Raw genomic sequence first — 15,321 nt, forward strand, 5'->3', positions numbered from 1 at the left:
GGAGGTCCCAACTCACAAATAATTCCATGTTCATTAGTTCCCCGAGGGACGATAAAGAACCCATACACTATTCGAGAAGAGTAGGGGATGACGTTCCCGGTGTTGTGGCTGTCCTCTGTGTGTATATGGGTGGGTGGGTATAGCAGGTCCACATCAGCTGAATAGCTGCCAAAACTTCAACCTGCTTAAACAAATAAATAACAAACAAACCTTCCTCCAAACGTCCGATATTACTACCCACATGTACAGGCAGAATTGTTTGGGGTGTTAATTTTAATTATAGACTGCATGGTTAATAGAAAATACAGGCACGACTAAAACGCTCGATAGGGTTCAAGGCAGCCGGAAGGTTCTTGTCCAAAGCTGTATGTCCCAAAAAAATGAAAATTTTCCAGCAGTATCAACCTTGTGGGAACGAGGTTGCAGCAGTATGAAAGGTCCACTTGATTTAGTTACTAGCTGATGAGCAACATAAGGTTTCCAGCCTGGTTGCAGAACCAGAGGTTTATTCAACTTTTTGTCATACAAGCCAAAGAGTATTTTGACCCATCAAGAACAGAGATGAAGTTAAGCCTTTAAGATGGTGACCATATCTGTCCGTGACAGTCCGGAGTGTTGTACACAACGTCCCACATCCAATGGCGTTCTAGGAAAGAGAGGAAAGGTAAAAGTCAACCTCTTTCCCAGGGTCTCTCTTCTCTGCCTCTGATGAGACCCTGGGAAGGAGGATAGGTAAAAGTTGGACAGAGTTCCAAGAGATAAATAGGATAGCACTAAAAATTTCCAAATGCCAAGGTGTTGCTCAGACAAGTGGAAAACGGCGAACGCCCGGCTGATATTCTCGTTTTGACAAAACTCAAAGAAACGTGTGTTGATTTTAGCTTACTGCTTGCCTGTTAGCAACTGGTATGGAGTAAATTCCAAAAAATGGGAGACAGTTTGCAATAAGAGAAGTTTCAATGTTTGATGAAACACACCCGGGGGGGGGGGGGACTTTGCATATGAAGGGGCGGGGATGCTCGTCGGAAATTTTGAATTAAACCCCCAAAGGAGACCAATCCGGGCGCGGCCCAGGCTTTTTTGACCCCTATGCAATCCTAAGCGAGACCTTCACTGAGACTAAAATCCAAAGTTTACACCACTAAGCAAGACGACCACCATCCCCTCGCCTTTAATATGCGAGTCCCCCCCCCCCCCAGCCGCCACTCCTTCGGGGAAACACAACATGTTGGATGAAAATGTTGAAAAAAAAAACGGTTAAAACGATATATTCAAAGGACAACACTGTTTGATCGTTTGGCTGACAATTCCGCAAACATGTCAAGGAAACAAAATGTAACTTGCCGTTTTTGGTGTACGGAGACGGCGGTACATCGAACGGAAGCTGAACACTGTGGCTTGGGGAATGCTCTTGACTGCAATGTTTTCCTTTCACATGAAAATGTTTGCTGTTCGGATCCTAAAAAAGATGGAAACAAACTTTGTGACGATGCTTCTTATTTTCCCGTTACGCAGGACTGTTGCCACTTGCTCAGGACAATTTCGAACTTTTGATTGTCTCTCCTACAGTTCGAGTACAATATCGGGTTCAATTTAAAATACGACCGTACGTTTGATAACCCAAACTAACAAACTGTCGCTTCTAATCACCCCTCCATGCGAAACAAAGCTCGACGATATTGGGCGAAAGCATAGATCTGATATATTTATAAGCCGCCTCAAGCAGCCCTCATACGGTTCATAGGGAACTTACGCGAGAACGAAGATGACGGGCTGTGCCGAAAAACGTTATGAAAAAACACAACTTCCGGTCATTCATATAATTTTGCGATTATTCCAAGGCATATGTGGCATGGAAAGTGTGTATGAACTTTCCGGGAATAAAATTGGAATGAACGGAAAGTCCCGGTGGGGGGGGGGGGGTCTGCCATATAGGTATGTGCCGCTGTGAAGGATATGGTTTTCAAGCAGTTTACTCTAGCATATGTATATATATTTTTCACGAAACTGACCAGTTGGTCGAAGATTTTATCTAGACTAAGGAAACCAGGAATTGCTACTCAAAAATATAAAAAAATGAAATCGGCAAGTTTAAATTTTCACGACTCAGCCTCAACAGCGTTGATAGATGACTATCATAAAACGCTAGTGGGTATTACTAACTGTCAAAAATCGGGATTCAGACGGCAATCGGTGGTATTAATACTGGTTAAAATTAAACAATTTATTGTCTTGATAATGCATACGTACGTGCTTGGCATTGCTGGACAAGTATAAATAAATCCTTTTTTAAGAAAGAAGTGATCGTGGTACCCCCCCCCCCCCCCGGGGCGGAAAGTATGTTGGGAGTGAATATTGACAACTTATCGTCCGGTGCTCACGTCCTCCGTATAACCTCAAGTTTGATTATTTGGAGTCTTTGTCAGGAAGAGAAAGGCGAGAAAATGTATCAAAATGTAGAACACACATGGGACGCGTACAGAATCCGAAGCCTTCGTTCATCCCTGCTAAATCTCAGCCTCTTTGGGGTAGGGGGGTCGCGGAAAATGAAAACTACCCCATCTTCCCTCCCCACTTTCCTGTTGTCCAAGCCAGGAAATTCCGTTGTCAAAATCGAATATTATTGTTATTGAAGTCCTTACAGACTTGCCTGATCATTTGGAAGGAATAAAACTCCTATCTCGTATGAACGAATCATTAGCTGTTGCCCGTTTTTCTCCAATGTTCCCCAAGCTGCTTTGGAGAGATTTGCACTGGAAAAAAAGATGAAAAACAAAATCTGGAAAGGTGAGATAATTAAATCATAATGATGACTTTTAGAAAATTGAGATCAGTCGGGAGAAAAAAAGAGGTTACAGAGAGGAAATGCCCAGTCCGCCAATTAAAATATTTGAAATTTATTTTAGTTAAGTTATTTTCCAGATGAAACGGATAGGAAGGGTGTTTGCATAGAAAAGGGGCACGCTCGATCCCCCCAAAGGGTTGTGAGAACTCCGACATTAGTAAAGCATGGATATCTTAAACCCTTTTAGATCGAAATTCAAGTCACCAATATTACTTAAAATATTTTCTATCGCATTATTTTTTGTTAAATCACCTTGTCATCAAAAACCAAGCTACTTCTGCGTACTCTGGCGATATCCTTGTGTAGGTCTTAATGTGCGGAGACGCATGGCTTCTACCACAGGAGCGAGATTTCCAAGAACTTTGGAGATTGAAAGAAATGGAAGTTATTGGATAAAACAACTAAGACATTAAATGCGAAAATTCACTGGAACATATGTAAATGTACAGGTTCAGCCTTCCACAAAAGACACACCTTGTCATGGAGAAAATCAATGGATATGGAGTATCGATGACAGATGAAATTAAAGACTGATTATTTTTGTAATTACGTAGACGAATCAACCAAACTCCACTATAGATGCATCCTCGCCCCTTGACAAAATTAGAACACACAACCTTTTGCGACACTAATACACTTCTCTTGCTTCCTTAATGATAATAAATTGCCCCCGCAAAGCTCGGAGAAAAGGGAGTGACAGACCACAGTACCGAGAATAGTATGCCTTGCTCCTTTTGTACATTGTCAAACATCCAACTATAAGAGGGACCCGATGGTTTATCGCATTTATCTGAGAATACTGGCCATTTGCGGATGAAATGACAAAAACAGTACTTTCTTCTCGATTCTTTGAAGTCTTGAGCATGACTCTTGGTGAACCCACCAGCTCCCCACACAGTGCCCTGACGTCCAACCAACTTACCCAGCCCGTCGGCAATTGATGAGTTATATTATCAGTACAAGTATAAAGAAGGTAATTCCTGCATGTACATAACATACCAAAAAAATTTAGAGAGGTAAGGCTGCTTTGCTGCTGTCTTTGAGCTGTAAGGAATTGAACCACCAGCTACGAGAAATGAGACAGTGTAAGGGTAAGGTGTTATTGTAAAGTTGTCTGTGCAAACTGTTCACATTAACCTGTAACAATGCCTTTAAGTGTTGTTTTAATGCGGGTGAATACGGGATATCTCGAAGGAAAACCTCTCAGCTAGAGCAAAATAGAGAACCAATAAACTCCACCCACAAATAACACCAGAGTAGTACTATGGGGGAATACGAGCCACTTTGAAATGGAGCATTCTGATTGGTCGAGAGCCAATTTTAATGAGATGCATCGGCTTCTGATTGGTGGATATTTTTAGGTCCGCCATTATCACGTGCACACGTGAACAGGATTGGTTAAGACGGTGGGGTCAAAGTCCATTTGACGTCATAATCGAAGGACAAGTTGGAAAGTATGTTTGGAATGCGGAACATGAAGAAAGTATGTTTGGAATGCGGAACATGAAGGAGACCCGTTTTGTTTTTCTCGAATCATAACGGTTTAATGAACAACAAAACTTAATGTACAAGCGGGAACGTGTGAGGAGACCTGGTGTCGACTCGTCCCTTAAGCAAATAGGTCCGCTAAAATTTGAGCGAGATCCAGATCCTCGTCGGTGAACCGTTCGTAACCGTAAGGGTAGGTCTGAGCTGTGGTGGGATCCAGGACCCGTTTGGAGTAGACGAGCCGGTAATCTTTGTGAGAAGGTTGGGTTTCCAAGGTGTAGGTCTTGGCATTTCTTTGGATGGTGTGAGATTGCGTGACACGAGTGGTACGCGGTCGGTCTAGAGGACGATGTAATTCATCCAGAGTGTTTTGACGCAAGACCTCGTAATTCAATTGAGTCATCCCTTCGACGTTGAGGGAGAAACCGCGGACCTTGCATTCAACGTATCCGTTCTTGGTCTTGTAACCGTAGTTCTTGGGACCACCCGAACAGAACTCGACAATGTGATCGTCGGCATCGAGTTCGCTTTTGAAGTCGCCCAGGTAGGCACCTCGTGGCGGATCCAAAGGAGGGTCGTCAGGACGATGGAGGTAGATGACCGAGTCGGTGTCGAAGTAGAGGACACGTTCACCGAGATGATCGAGGGCTTGATACAGACGGAGTCGGGCATGACAGGTGGTGAAGGCGGCAATGAAGATGTTGAGGTTGGGTGAAGGCAAGACATCGTGCGTTTGGAGTTTGTAATGGACTTCGACCCGGTCTTCGGTCAAGGAACTGACGTAACGGACATCGTGTTGATCGCTGTCGAGAAATTGGATGAACGGTTGAGGTTCGGTGAATTCTCGGACCTGAGTCTTGTTGATCCGTTGCCCGAACTTGCCCCACATGGAGTTGAGCATCATCTTAGCTAGGGCTCGGAGTCCAGGGTTCTTTTCGATCTTGGTGGGATCAAGACGAATACCTTCCCGAACATAGTAGGCATCGATGTGGGCTTGTTTCTGATCCGGGGTGGTACAGCCTTCGGGCCAACCGCTGGCTTCTTCTTTGATTTGGAGCCACGTGTTCACATAGGATTGGAAGAGTCCCGTGCGTTGCTGATCGAAATGCCATACTTCGTGGACGTGTTGAATGACATAACCTTTCTGTACAGCCATGGCGAGTTCGGGGGTGCACCAAGTACCGACGAGGGCACGTTCTTCGTCCGTGTGATGACAGGCATGCGTCTTTTCCAAAAGAGGTTTGGAAATGTTCTCTTCGACGCAGGTACGACACAAGGGAAACGTGAGTTTGTCGTGACTGCGGTAAGGCAACACGGGATGGTAGAGACGTTGGGGTGGAAGGACGGTACATTTGGCCAAACCGAAATAAGGCGAGAGATCGGTGGTGTCGGGTTCGTAGAGGAACGTGGGATGTCCCAAGGGATAGGTGCCGTACTTGTTGACCCAAGGATACAAGGACGTGTAATCGTCGTATCGGATTTCTTCCTCTTTCTCCTCGTCGACGTGCGCGTAGAGACGTACGGCATTGGTCCGACCCCCGTAAAAAGCGTCGCGTGGTTCCAGGGGGGCTTGGAGGTGTTGACGGGCTAGAAAGTCTTTGATGTCCTGGTTGGTTTGTTTGAGGGTGTTCCAGGTACATTCCCACATGGTCACCACTTGGTACCCACGGTTGATGAGGAATGTACGTTTCTTGTCGACGAGAGCACGGACCTCGTCCATGGATCGATCGAGTAAGGTCGGATGCACGTCGGTGCGTTGAGGATGACAGGTCCGACATCCGTGCCAGAAGCACCCACAGAATTCGTAAACGGTCTTGGTATCAGCATCGTATCCGTCGACCGTGTATCGGGTACCAGGAATACGGTACTCGCCCTCGTTTCGAGCATGCTGGATACGTTGGCGATGCAAGGGATGATAGGCGTCGTACTGTCCGTAGGCATGAGCCATGGCTTCGTGGTCTTCGTGTTCTTCTGGCGAGAGGGCCAGGTAGGCTCGTTGTCGTAGATGGTGTTCGCACCACGTCAGCCATTCCATGGAGGTTTGGGAATGATTGATACGGCCTCGCCATCCTAGCAGAGGTTCGGAAGCGATAGAGTCTTCTTCCATACAGTGCATGCGCAAGTAGCGATTACAGGCAGAAGCCACCGTCATTTGTTCAAAGGGATTGAATTCAGCGCGTGCTTGAAAATCCCGCATGAACGTGAGACATCCTTGTTTCAAGAGTTTCACGTCCGATTGGCAGTAGGCTAAAAGTTCGGCTTGGAAATCAAAGACGACCTCTCGTGCCGCTTGGTCGTCGTACCAAGTATCAAAGTCGCGACGTTTCTTGACGGACATGCCGTCGGGCATGTAGAAGGCTTTGTCGGGAAGTCGGCCTACATAATCTTGATGTTCGGGGGTATTGAACAAATGCGGAAAGTATCCTTTCTTGAGTTCGGTGAGCCCGAACGTCTTGGGGAAATCGCTCAGCGGCATCTGGAAGAAGGAGAGCGAATCGATGAAGCGTATGGTCGTGTCTTCGTAAGGGTAGGTGAGTTGGAGCACTTTCCCACCGTTTCGGATTTGTTCCAGGTCTCTCTTTTGCCGGTGGAGTTCGTCGATGACGGGATAACTGTCATACCCTTTGAAATTATGAGCGATGACTGTTAGGGGTCGCGTTCCGTTTTCGGTGAGGGTTTCTAACCATTCCAGAAAGTGAAAGAGACAGTCGTGAGGATCTCGGAACGAGACGGGACGATCGTCGTCTTCTATTTCGGCCACTACGAGATTGGGCACGTGACGTCCCTCGACTTGCATACTCTCAATGTCAAAGAAAACGTGCAAGGGCGGTTTCTCATCATCGTCGTCATCATCCTCGTCCTCGTTATCGTCCGCCAGAAAAGCGTGCAAGCCAGCGGCGTCGTTTTCTAAGAGAGGCGCCAGTCCTTGGTTCAGGATCCTTTGGAAAGAGAGTCGCTGCCGTGTCAAGCGTCGTTCTTCGGCGGGAGTCTTTTCGACTTGTAAGAAACATCGATGGGAATGGACGTCGACGTCGTTCTTGCAGCACGAACATTTCCGATACCCGCACCGATGAGCTCGGATCTCTTTGAGACTGCGTAACGTGTGGTGACATTCTTTACACTGACGACGGGTGGCACAGACGGAAGGATGTTCAGCATCCGCGGGTTTCCCAGCGTGGGTCTTGGACCGATGGGTTTGGAGACACGTATCTCCGTAGAAAGAACGTCCACAGAGAATACAGGGTGTCTGAGCCGAGCGGTACTGTCGATAGGCCTCGGTATAATCAGGACATCCGTTTTGCAAGCAGGCTCCGCAATGGTTGGTTTGATTGTTACGGCAGGCGTGCTGACCCAAATGTTTGTAGGCTTGGAAACACTGGCTGCAAAAATAATCTTGGCCGAAGAAACCAGGTAAGGAAGACAAGGCATCGTAATGACCGTCTTCGTGTAAGAGTCCTAACAACGTGTCCCCGCGACCGTAAGCAAAACAAGCATAAGCGCGGTTGGCATCCACGACCACGAGGGTGTAGTCTTCAAGACTGGGAGCGGTGACGAGTTGTTGAAGTTGTTCAGGACCGCAGGGTTGAGGAGGAAGACCGACTTCCTCTAGAAGGTCTTGAGCCGCTCGTGTGATGCGACGATGGTTACCGCGACAGCGAGTCCATTGTCGGCGACGTGTGGGATCGTCTCGATGTTGATGGACCCCTCGAGCCAGAGCGATGGCACGTGGACAGCATAGATTTTGATCATCCTGTGGAACACGTAAGACGCAGCGCTTGAATTCTCTGAGACGCGTCGACGCTTGATGCCCTGGTAAATGTTTTCTTTTGTAACCGGAACCAGTGGGAGCCCCACGTACGTGAACGAAGGAGAGGGTGAAGGAATCGTCCATCTCAAATTGTTCGTTCGAGTTGAGCATGTGGGAAAGATTCCCAAGTAAGGCATCCACGCGTGGACCTTGAGCGCGCCATTCTCCAGCCCGCAGTCCCCAACCGTTGTAGGCATTGGTGATACGATTGGAGGATAGAGCGATGTAAATGCGATCGCCATCGGGAATGTCTTGATCGTTGATTAAGTCATCTAGAGCGGTGCGAAGACCTTGCACGAGGGCATCGGTGAGACGTTGTCGAGGGATGAACGCTCCGATCTGTCGAGGACGAAGTTGAAAGACGCGTTCACGAACGCCGAGACGGACACTACGCCGTTCGACCACAGGAAGTCTTTCAAAGACGAAACGTCCTGGAGCAGCACCTCCAATTTGTTCAAACTCGTCGAGTGCTTCAACCAAGTCACTATCACTATCGCTATCCATGATGAGATGTTTTTTTGTTTGAAGAAGACGGTGTGTCTTTTATAGAGAAAGAGTCACCTTGAACGACCTTGACGTGTACCCTAGATGGACCAATCCGGAGCGAGATAGGTCTCCTGGGGGGATGGGGGGGTATCCCCCCAGAGAATCATGTGACCCCTTAGGAGCACGGGGATTGGTGGAACGATTCCTGTTAAGTAGTTCGATCGAGTGAGGAGTCTCAGAAAAAGTCATGGCATCCGAACCCAAGAGACGTGTGCTGGAGATGGCAGTCGCCAGACGTACTATGGAGGTGGAGCAAGACCCAGAGTATGAGGAAGAGGTGTGGGTCAAGCAAGAGAATGGTCGTTGGCGAAAAGAAGGTCAGACGACCAAGAAGACTCCGGCGACCCGAAACGAGGCTTCGTATTGGGACCTGTTGCCTCCCGAAGTACGTCATCATGTATTGAAGGTTCGAGATCGAGAGGAGGAGAAGGAACGAGAGAAGGACCGGAGGGAACGTTGGAACCCCATTCACGAAGAGTTACTCCGTCTACCACGTTGCGCTCAACATGGCACGGTACGTACCGGGTATTTGTATTGGGTGAAAATCGAAGCGAATCTGATAGATTCGTTTATTTTATTTGATGTCTTTTAGATGACGGCGACGTACGTAGGAGAATCGACTATCGTCTTTGAATGCGGACCGTGCCGACGGTTTGCCCCTGGGGGTAATCCTGCGGGAAGCCGACGCATGAAATGTCGGACTTGTCTTTTGGGCATGATGAGTTGTCCGGGGTATCGGTATTGTACGGGCAGGTTTCGGTCTCGTCGTCCAGAAGGGATGGTCGTGTGTCGTTGGTGTCGATGGCCCGTCTACCGGAGAGGTCTTTTGTGTATGCCGTTTCGATCTCCTCATTGTCGTTGTTTTCTTGTAGGTCATGGTGGTCACTAGGTCGGAAGCGGACCATCATTGGGTCGAATGGGAATGTCGTTGCAGTTATGTGGAATTGACGTGTAGAACGTGGGACTGTGACTGTAATTGTGGGCTGTCTTATGCGTCGTACCGTCGTCCGGGATGTTTGATTTGTACCTGTGACGTGGGTTATGGGTTTCCACCGTGTCGTCATGATTTGGGGGACTGGTGTTATTTGTGTCAGGGGTATAGTTGGACCCAGTTTTTTGCTTTATTGTAGGTGCTTTGTCAATTGGAACAAACATTAGATGCGAGGATTTCGAGATGGGTATGGAGAGAGGATCGTTGGGTGTGGCGACGGAGACGACCCCGGAGAACGGAGGAGCAGCGTCGATGGAGGCGGTGTTATTTGAGGGAGATTCTAAGATAGGTCGTTTTTCTTTTGTAGGTGATTTGTCAATTTGAGGATACGTTCGGGGATGAAAGTCTATCGAGATGGGTATGGAAGAATGGTTGTTGGATGTGGAGACGGGCACGTCCTCCGAGAACGATGAAGCAGTTTCGATGGAGACAATGTTATTTGAAGGAGGTTCTAATGAGATTCTAAGATAGGTTCTTTTTGTTAATAGATGGTGGTGCAGGAACATAGGGCCCGTCAAGGGTATCCGCCGAAGAAACAATGGGTTTGGATCAAGTGGGTGTGTATGCGGAGTATGCGTTGTACGGAGACTGCCGCCACGTGCATTCACTGTTTGAAACGACTGGACCTCAACCACTTTGGTTGTCTGTGTTACGGATGTCTCGTTCGTTGTCGATGTGACGGGTTGGAAGTCTCCTACGGACGTCGTCGTTGTCATTCGGGGGGTCGTGTGTCTGCCTATACTTTTCAAGAATCTCCTTATTATGGTAACCGTGCCGTCATGTTTCCTTGACAGGGACCATGGTTTCCGTCCATCTTTCCAGACTTTGTTCCGCCTGGACGTTGTACTTCTTATGGATACGGATCGTGTACGTCTTATTGCTTTCGTCTTAGGGGTACGGGTCTCTATTGGGACGGGATACTGATTCAAACGTTTCGTTCTCTTTATTATCGTTAGATGTGGTGTCGTCTGAATCAGTTTACTCGTTATTCTTATGAACTGGGCTGGACGAAAAAAGAGATGGAGGTTACGGCGGAGTTGTGGAAGGCGATTGACGTGGATTTTTGGGATCCGTTTTATGGACTCGTTAACACATACAAACGTCGATAACCTATGTTATGTTTTTTAGAATACGACTATGTGTTGGTGTTGGTGTGCTTGCTGTCCTCAGAGACGATGGTGACTGTTTTTTTAATTTTTATTAGACTTGGTGTATCCTCAGATGTATCAGTCGCTTTTCATTGGAGAGGGGTTGGACGGTAAAAGAACTAGACATTATAGCGGAGTTATGGAGGGCGGTCGACGGTTCTCATGGCCGTATTCGCCGTCGCCGTCGTCGTCGCCGATAGTCGATTCTCCTATTAACATGGATGTCATTTTCTGTTTAGATCTGGTGCAATCTGCCTAATTTTGGATCGTACCGCAACAGACTCTATTACGCCAAGGAAGAGGCTGTTTATTACCGTGTCTGGCGATCTATCAAAGACGAAATGAATCGCTAAGCATTATTATGATGCTCACTATTATTATTATTTTTAGTTCATGACGGTGTTCGCCAATGGGGAAGGGTTCACGTTTTGGGATTCGCCTTGTTGTTCGTATGGACCCATCACATGCATGTATTGTCTTGTTCGACTCAATGACCAACGAACGAACATAGCACCGCAGGAGCATGCACGACATTGTCAGGGGACGTATAAACGTCGTAGGGAAAAATCGGCTGCGGTCGAGAGATCTTATACCCTCGTGTGGAATGATGATCATTATCAGATGCGTGTCTTATGGGAACTGACACCTCGATGTACTGTGGATTTTTCGTAGATCATGGTCCGTGCCGACCGATGTTTTTGTACGTGGAGTGAAGACTTTCATGTGCACGAGAGACGACCCTATACGCCCATCGTTCGAATCATGTTACTGGAGGAACGTTTGACAGGCGTGTCTTTGTTTATGTTTTAGCTGCTCAGCATTCCCCCGGATGTCGAGGAGTACGTGGATGTCGATCGTTACTGTGCAGAGTGTTATGCAGAAAGTTATACGATCGTCCAGAAACTGGCCATCATCGATGCGGTCGTGGCACGATACGGATTTTATAATTATACAGGATCGGACCCGATCACAGGCATCGGAACATTTTATTTACGTGTGATAAGGATGAGGATGTACGATGAGTACGATTTGGAGGATGAGGATTTGGAGGATCCTTACGATGAGGATTTGGAGGAGTATGATGATGAGGACCGAGGCGTGGCCCTTTATTATTTGGATCCACCTGTATGGCGTCGTCAGGTGATGGTCCGTAACGAGGAGGGACATTTTGTTTACCAGAATACCGAAGGACATTTAGTGGTACGGACAAGACATTATCACAGTCTGGGACCTCCTTATTGTTCTTGTTTATCTTGACTTATTTCCAGATCCAGACCCAGTTTCAGCCTCAGTTACATGAATGTTGTCCTACCCAAAGTTGGTTGAGAAAGCCATGGAGATCTGCGGAGATATGGCGTCTTCGCTACTATCGTATGAGACGAGGAACTGATGGACATGTTTATTTCCATTACAGATCCAATTACCCCCTGCACGGCGTCACCTGAGAGCGGTCAGGCTGTTTGGACAGTTGTATTGTTGTGCGACAGCGCATGCCCTTCGTGAAGCCCGGCGTTATCGGAGACAACCCCACTGGCACCCGGAAAAACAGATCAAGAAGAATCAAAAGACGGGACATTTTTATTTTGTACCTTTTATTGACATTTACGGTCCTTACCGTCCTTGTAGTCGGACAAGAATATTCAATCGTAAATTTCGTTGAAAAATGTTAACCAATTAAAGTTTGAGTTTACGTTTCATTTGCATGATTTTCTTGACCACTTTCTCCGTCTTCTTCTTTTTGCCTGGGAGGTTACTGATAGCCCGAATCATCTTGTCGTCGGCTTTCCACTTGTCCTGTAAGTTTCTGGCCTTGGCATAATCCATGTCGTGGGTCTTGGCAATCTTGTCCAAACGATTGATGCCAGGATCCCCTCGTTTGAGTCGTTTGGCCAGTTTGGTGCCAGGACCCATGTACTGATAACCAGGCCAATGAAACTCGATCCCGGTCTTGGACAAAGCCTTCTGCACGTCAAATTTGCCACCTCGCTGACGTCGTCGTCGCTGGCGTCGCCGTCTCTTAGTAGTCCTCGCCATCCAGTCGTCGTTTGAGTTTCTTATCGAAATCCAACCAACCGGGTGGGCGTTGCAATTTATCTGTTTCGGTCGGACGTCGGCGTTGACCTGTCTTCTTACGAATTTTTTTCTTGACCGATTGAGCGGTCCTCTCCATGTAGTCGGCCACACTACTCCCCATCATCCTGGGATCTCCTTGAAACGGAAGCTGTCCCCAATCGACGGAGGGAACCGGTGTCTTGGGGGGTGACTTTTTTTTTTTCTTCTTTTTGGGTGGGGCTGCTTTAGGTTGAGTGATGAATCGAAGTCGTTTTTTAGCTTTAGGGGGTGCCGAGGGTGTGGTCTCGGGCGTATCCTTCTTTTTCTTCTTCTTCACCAACTGCGTCAACATGGAGTGTAAGGGTCCTTGCGCATAGGCATTGGCTTCGGCATCGCGTTCGTCGTCGGCATCCGGTCCGAACCCAATAGGTTGTCGTACGGCTTTGGTCCACCGTTTCTTTTGGTCGGCCAGAGAGGTGGCCAAGGTATTTTTGATCCCTGGAGGAATCTGATCCGACATGAGAACGGCTTCTTGTTTGGCGGCGATACGAGCGGCTTTGGCCAAAGGCAGGTTTTCGGTCAGACGTTCCTTGTACACGTCTTCGAGTTGACGCAGTCGTTGAGGATCGATCAAGACTTTGTTTTCAAATCCTGGAATGGTCTCCACTTCACTCATCGTGAAGTATTGAGATCGTCGCGTCTTTCCCTGGTTTTATAGTAGAGGTTCTGTTTCTCGTAGCGTTCGCGTTCCAAATGTCGATTCAATTCGCAGACTTGTTCTTGCAAGACCCCCATCTTTTGTTCGGCAAGCTCCAAGTTCTGATTGCGTTCTTGCAATTGATCGGTCAATTGACGGACAATGTCGCATTGTTCGCGGACACGATGCCGAAGCCCCCGTATCTGATCCTGTAGGGCACAGAACGAACGAGGCCCTTGCGTCCACGTGTTATCACACCAACCATCGTCCATGTTGTAGATGCTCCTTGACACAATGATGATACGCCGTATGCAGTCCGACCCAGAATCGAGTTCGATGAAAATGTCGACGCATCATCCTTCGTCGGGCTTTTATGCTACGACTCGAACGACTGATGGCCCGTAACACTCTTCGATCTCGTGGGGTCTCGGTAATCTTGAGTAGGGTGTACTTGGACAAAGGTAGACGCCCCTTGACAATCTCTCGAGCCAGTTGACTGATGGCCTCGATCTTTTGATCCACGGCATCGTAGAGTTTTCGTAAACGGTCCTCTCCCGACAATCGGGTCAGATCTCGTAGAAACCAACCCAGATAGGGTGTTTGGGCACGAACGCAACCAGGAATCTGATGACGACACGCTTTCATCGCGGACATAGACACCGTTCACAGACGGTGTTCAATCCTTGCCACAGACCTCGACCCGTTTGATTCATCATGATCTGACGTCGCTTTTTAATAGAATGTTTACGGCGGGCCATGTCTTCCATGACCTTTTCGTAGGGTCGAAGGCGTCCTACCGTCTTGGACGAGATGGGAATGTTCCCTCGCAGTGCATTCATCACCAGTTCACTCACGGCATTGATTTGATCGGCATTGGCAGCTTGAAGTCGTGCTCGACGTGTTTGATGATCGGCTTCTTTCAAAACACTCCGTAGGAACGGACGTTGTCGCTGGATACGCCACGACATGATCTTCGATCCAGAGGAAGAGACGAATTTCTTTTTATACACGAAGTGAGCGTCGTTTTCGTCGACGGCGGCGACGACGTCCTTTTCGTTGGGGCTGTGACACTGGGATCATCACCAGGTCACCGCCTCGTTGCATCCATACGGGTGCCATCATACGTCGACGTTGGCGTACCCGTCTCGGGCCCCACCAAAGACTACCACCACGTTGACGTGCCATGGTAGACATATGGAATGATGTGGACTATTCTTTTATAGCCCCCTCAAAGGACGTGGATCCCCACGCATCATTCGATCCATCACCATTTTTCGCGCCCAAGGTTTTCGTTGGAGAATCCGTTTCATCATGCCATAATTATACTTGGGTGCTTCATAGTGGCCGGTGACGCCTTTGGCACCCATCCTTTTATACCTCTTGTCTTTTCCTAACGTGTACCCGGCAGCCGCGGCCTTGCCTAGGACCGCCAGGAGACCGCGTCCACGTTGTGGGGGTCGTCGCCGTCGTCGCCGTTTGGTCTTGGGCATGATTGACATCGTGGCGTTGCGCATGTCCTTTTATGGGTTACTGAGTCGGGAAGAGGTGCGTCGGACCGTGGGCGTGCCACCATCTTCGTAGACTGTGGTCACGGTGTTGGTATGGGTAATGTTCCGGATACGACGTCCATCCGTTCGTTGACGGGCGTCTTGAGATAACAAATCCATTTGACGACGAAGTCCATCCTGATTCAAACGTCGTCGACCTCCACGGCCACTCCCTCCAGGAGAACCTCCTCCACCAGGA

At 48.1% G+C, this 15,321-nt stretch overlaps 1 protein-coding gene across 2 annotated transcripts in view; it reads right to left on the reverse strand.

Moving 5' to 3' along the window:
• Positions 1 to 255: 255 nt before the first annotated feature.
• The window catches only part of LOC138026658 (tyrosyl-DNA phosphodiesterase 1-like), a 41,220-nt gene continuing 26,154 nt past the window's right edge, over positions 256 to 15,321 (reverse strand). For both annotated transcript variants that reach the window (XM_068874095.1, XM_068874096.1), the window contains exons 13-17: positions 3,845 to 3,911; positions 3,098 to 3,205; positions 2,651 to 2,753; positions 1,345 to 1,459; positions 256 to 646 (exon numbers count right to left, since the gene is read on the reverse strand). In XM_068874095.1, the coding sequence (XP_068730196.1) occupies positions 576 to 646; positions 1,345 to 1,459; positions 2,651 to 2,753; positions 3,098 to 3,205; positions 3,845 to 3,911 (464 nt within the window). In that variant the 3' untranslated portion in view covers positions 256 to 575. The remainder of the gene's footprint in view (positions 647 to 1,344; positions 1,460 to 2,650; positions 2,754 to 3,097; positions 3,206 to 3,844; positions 3,912 to 15,321) is intronic.

This window comes from Montipora capricornis, chromosome 12 (genome assembly GCF_036669925.1).
Source record: "Montipora capricornis isolate CH-2021 chromosome 12, ASM3666992v2, whole genome shotgun sequence".
Classification (NCBI taxonomy): Eukaryota; Metazoa; Cnidaria; class Anthozoa; order Scleractinia; family Acroporidae; genus Montipora; species Montipora capricornis.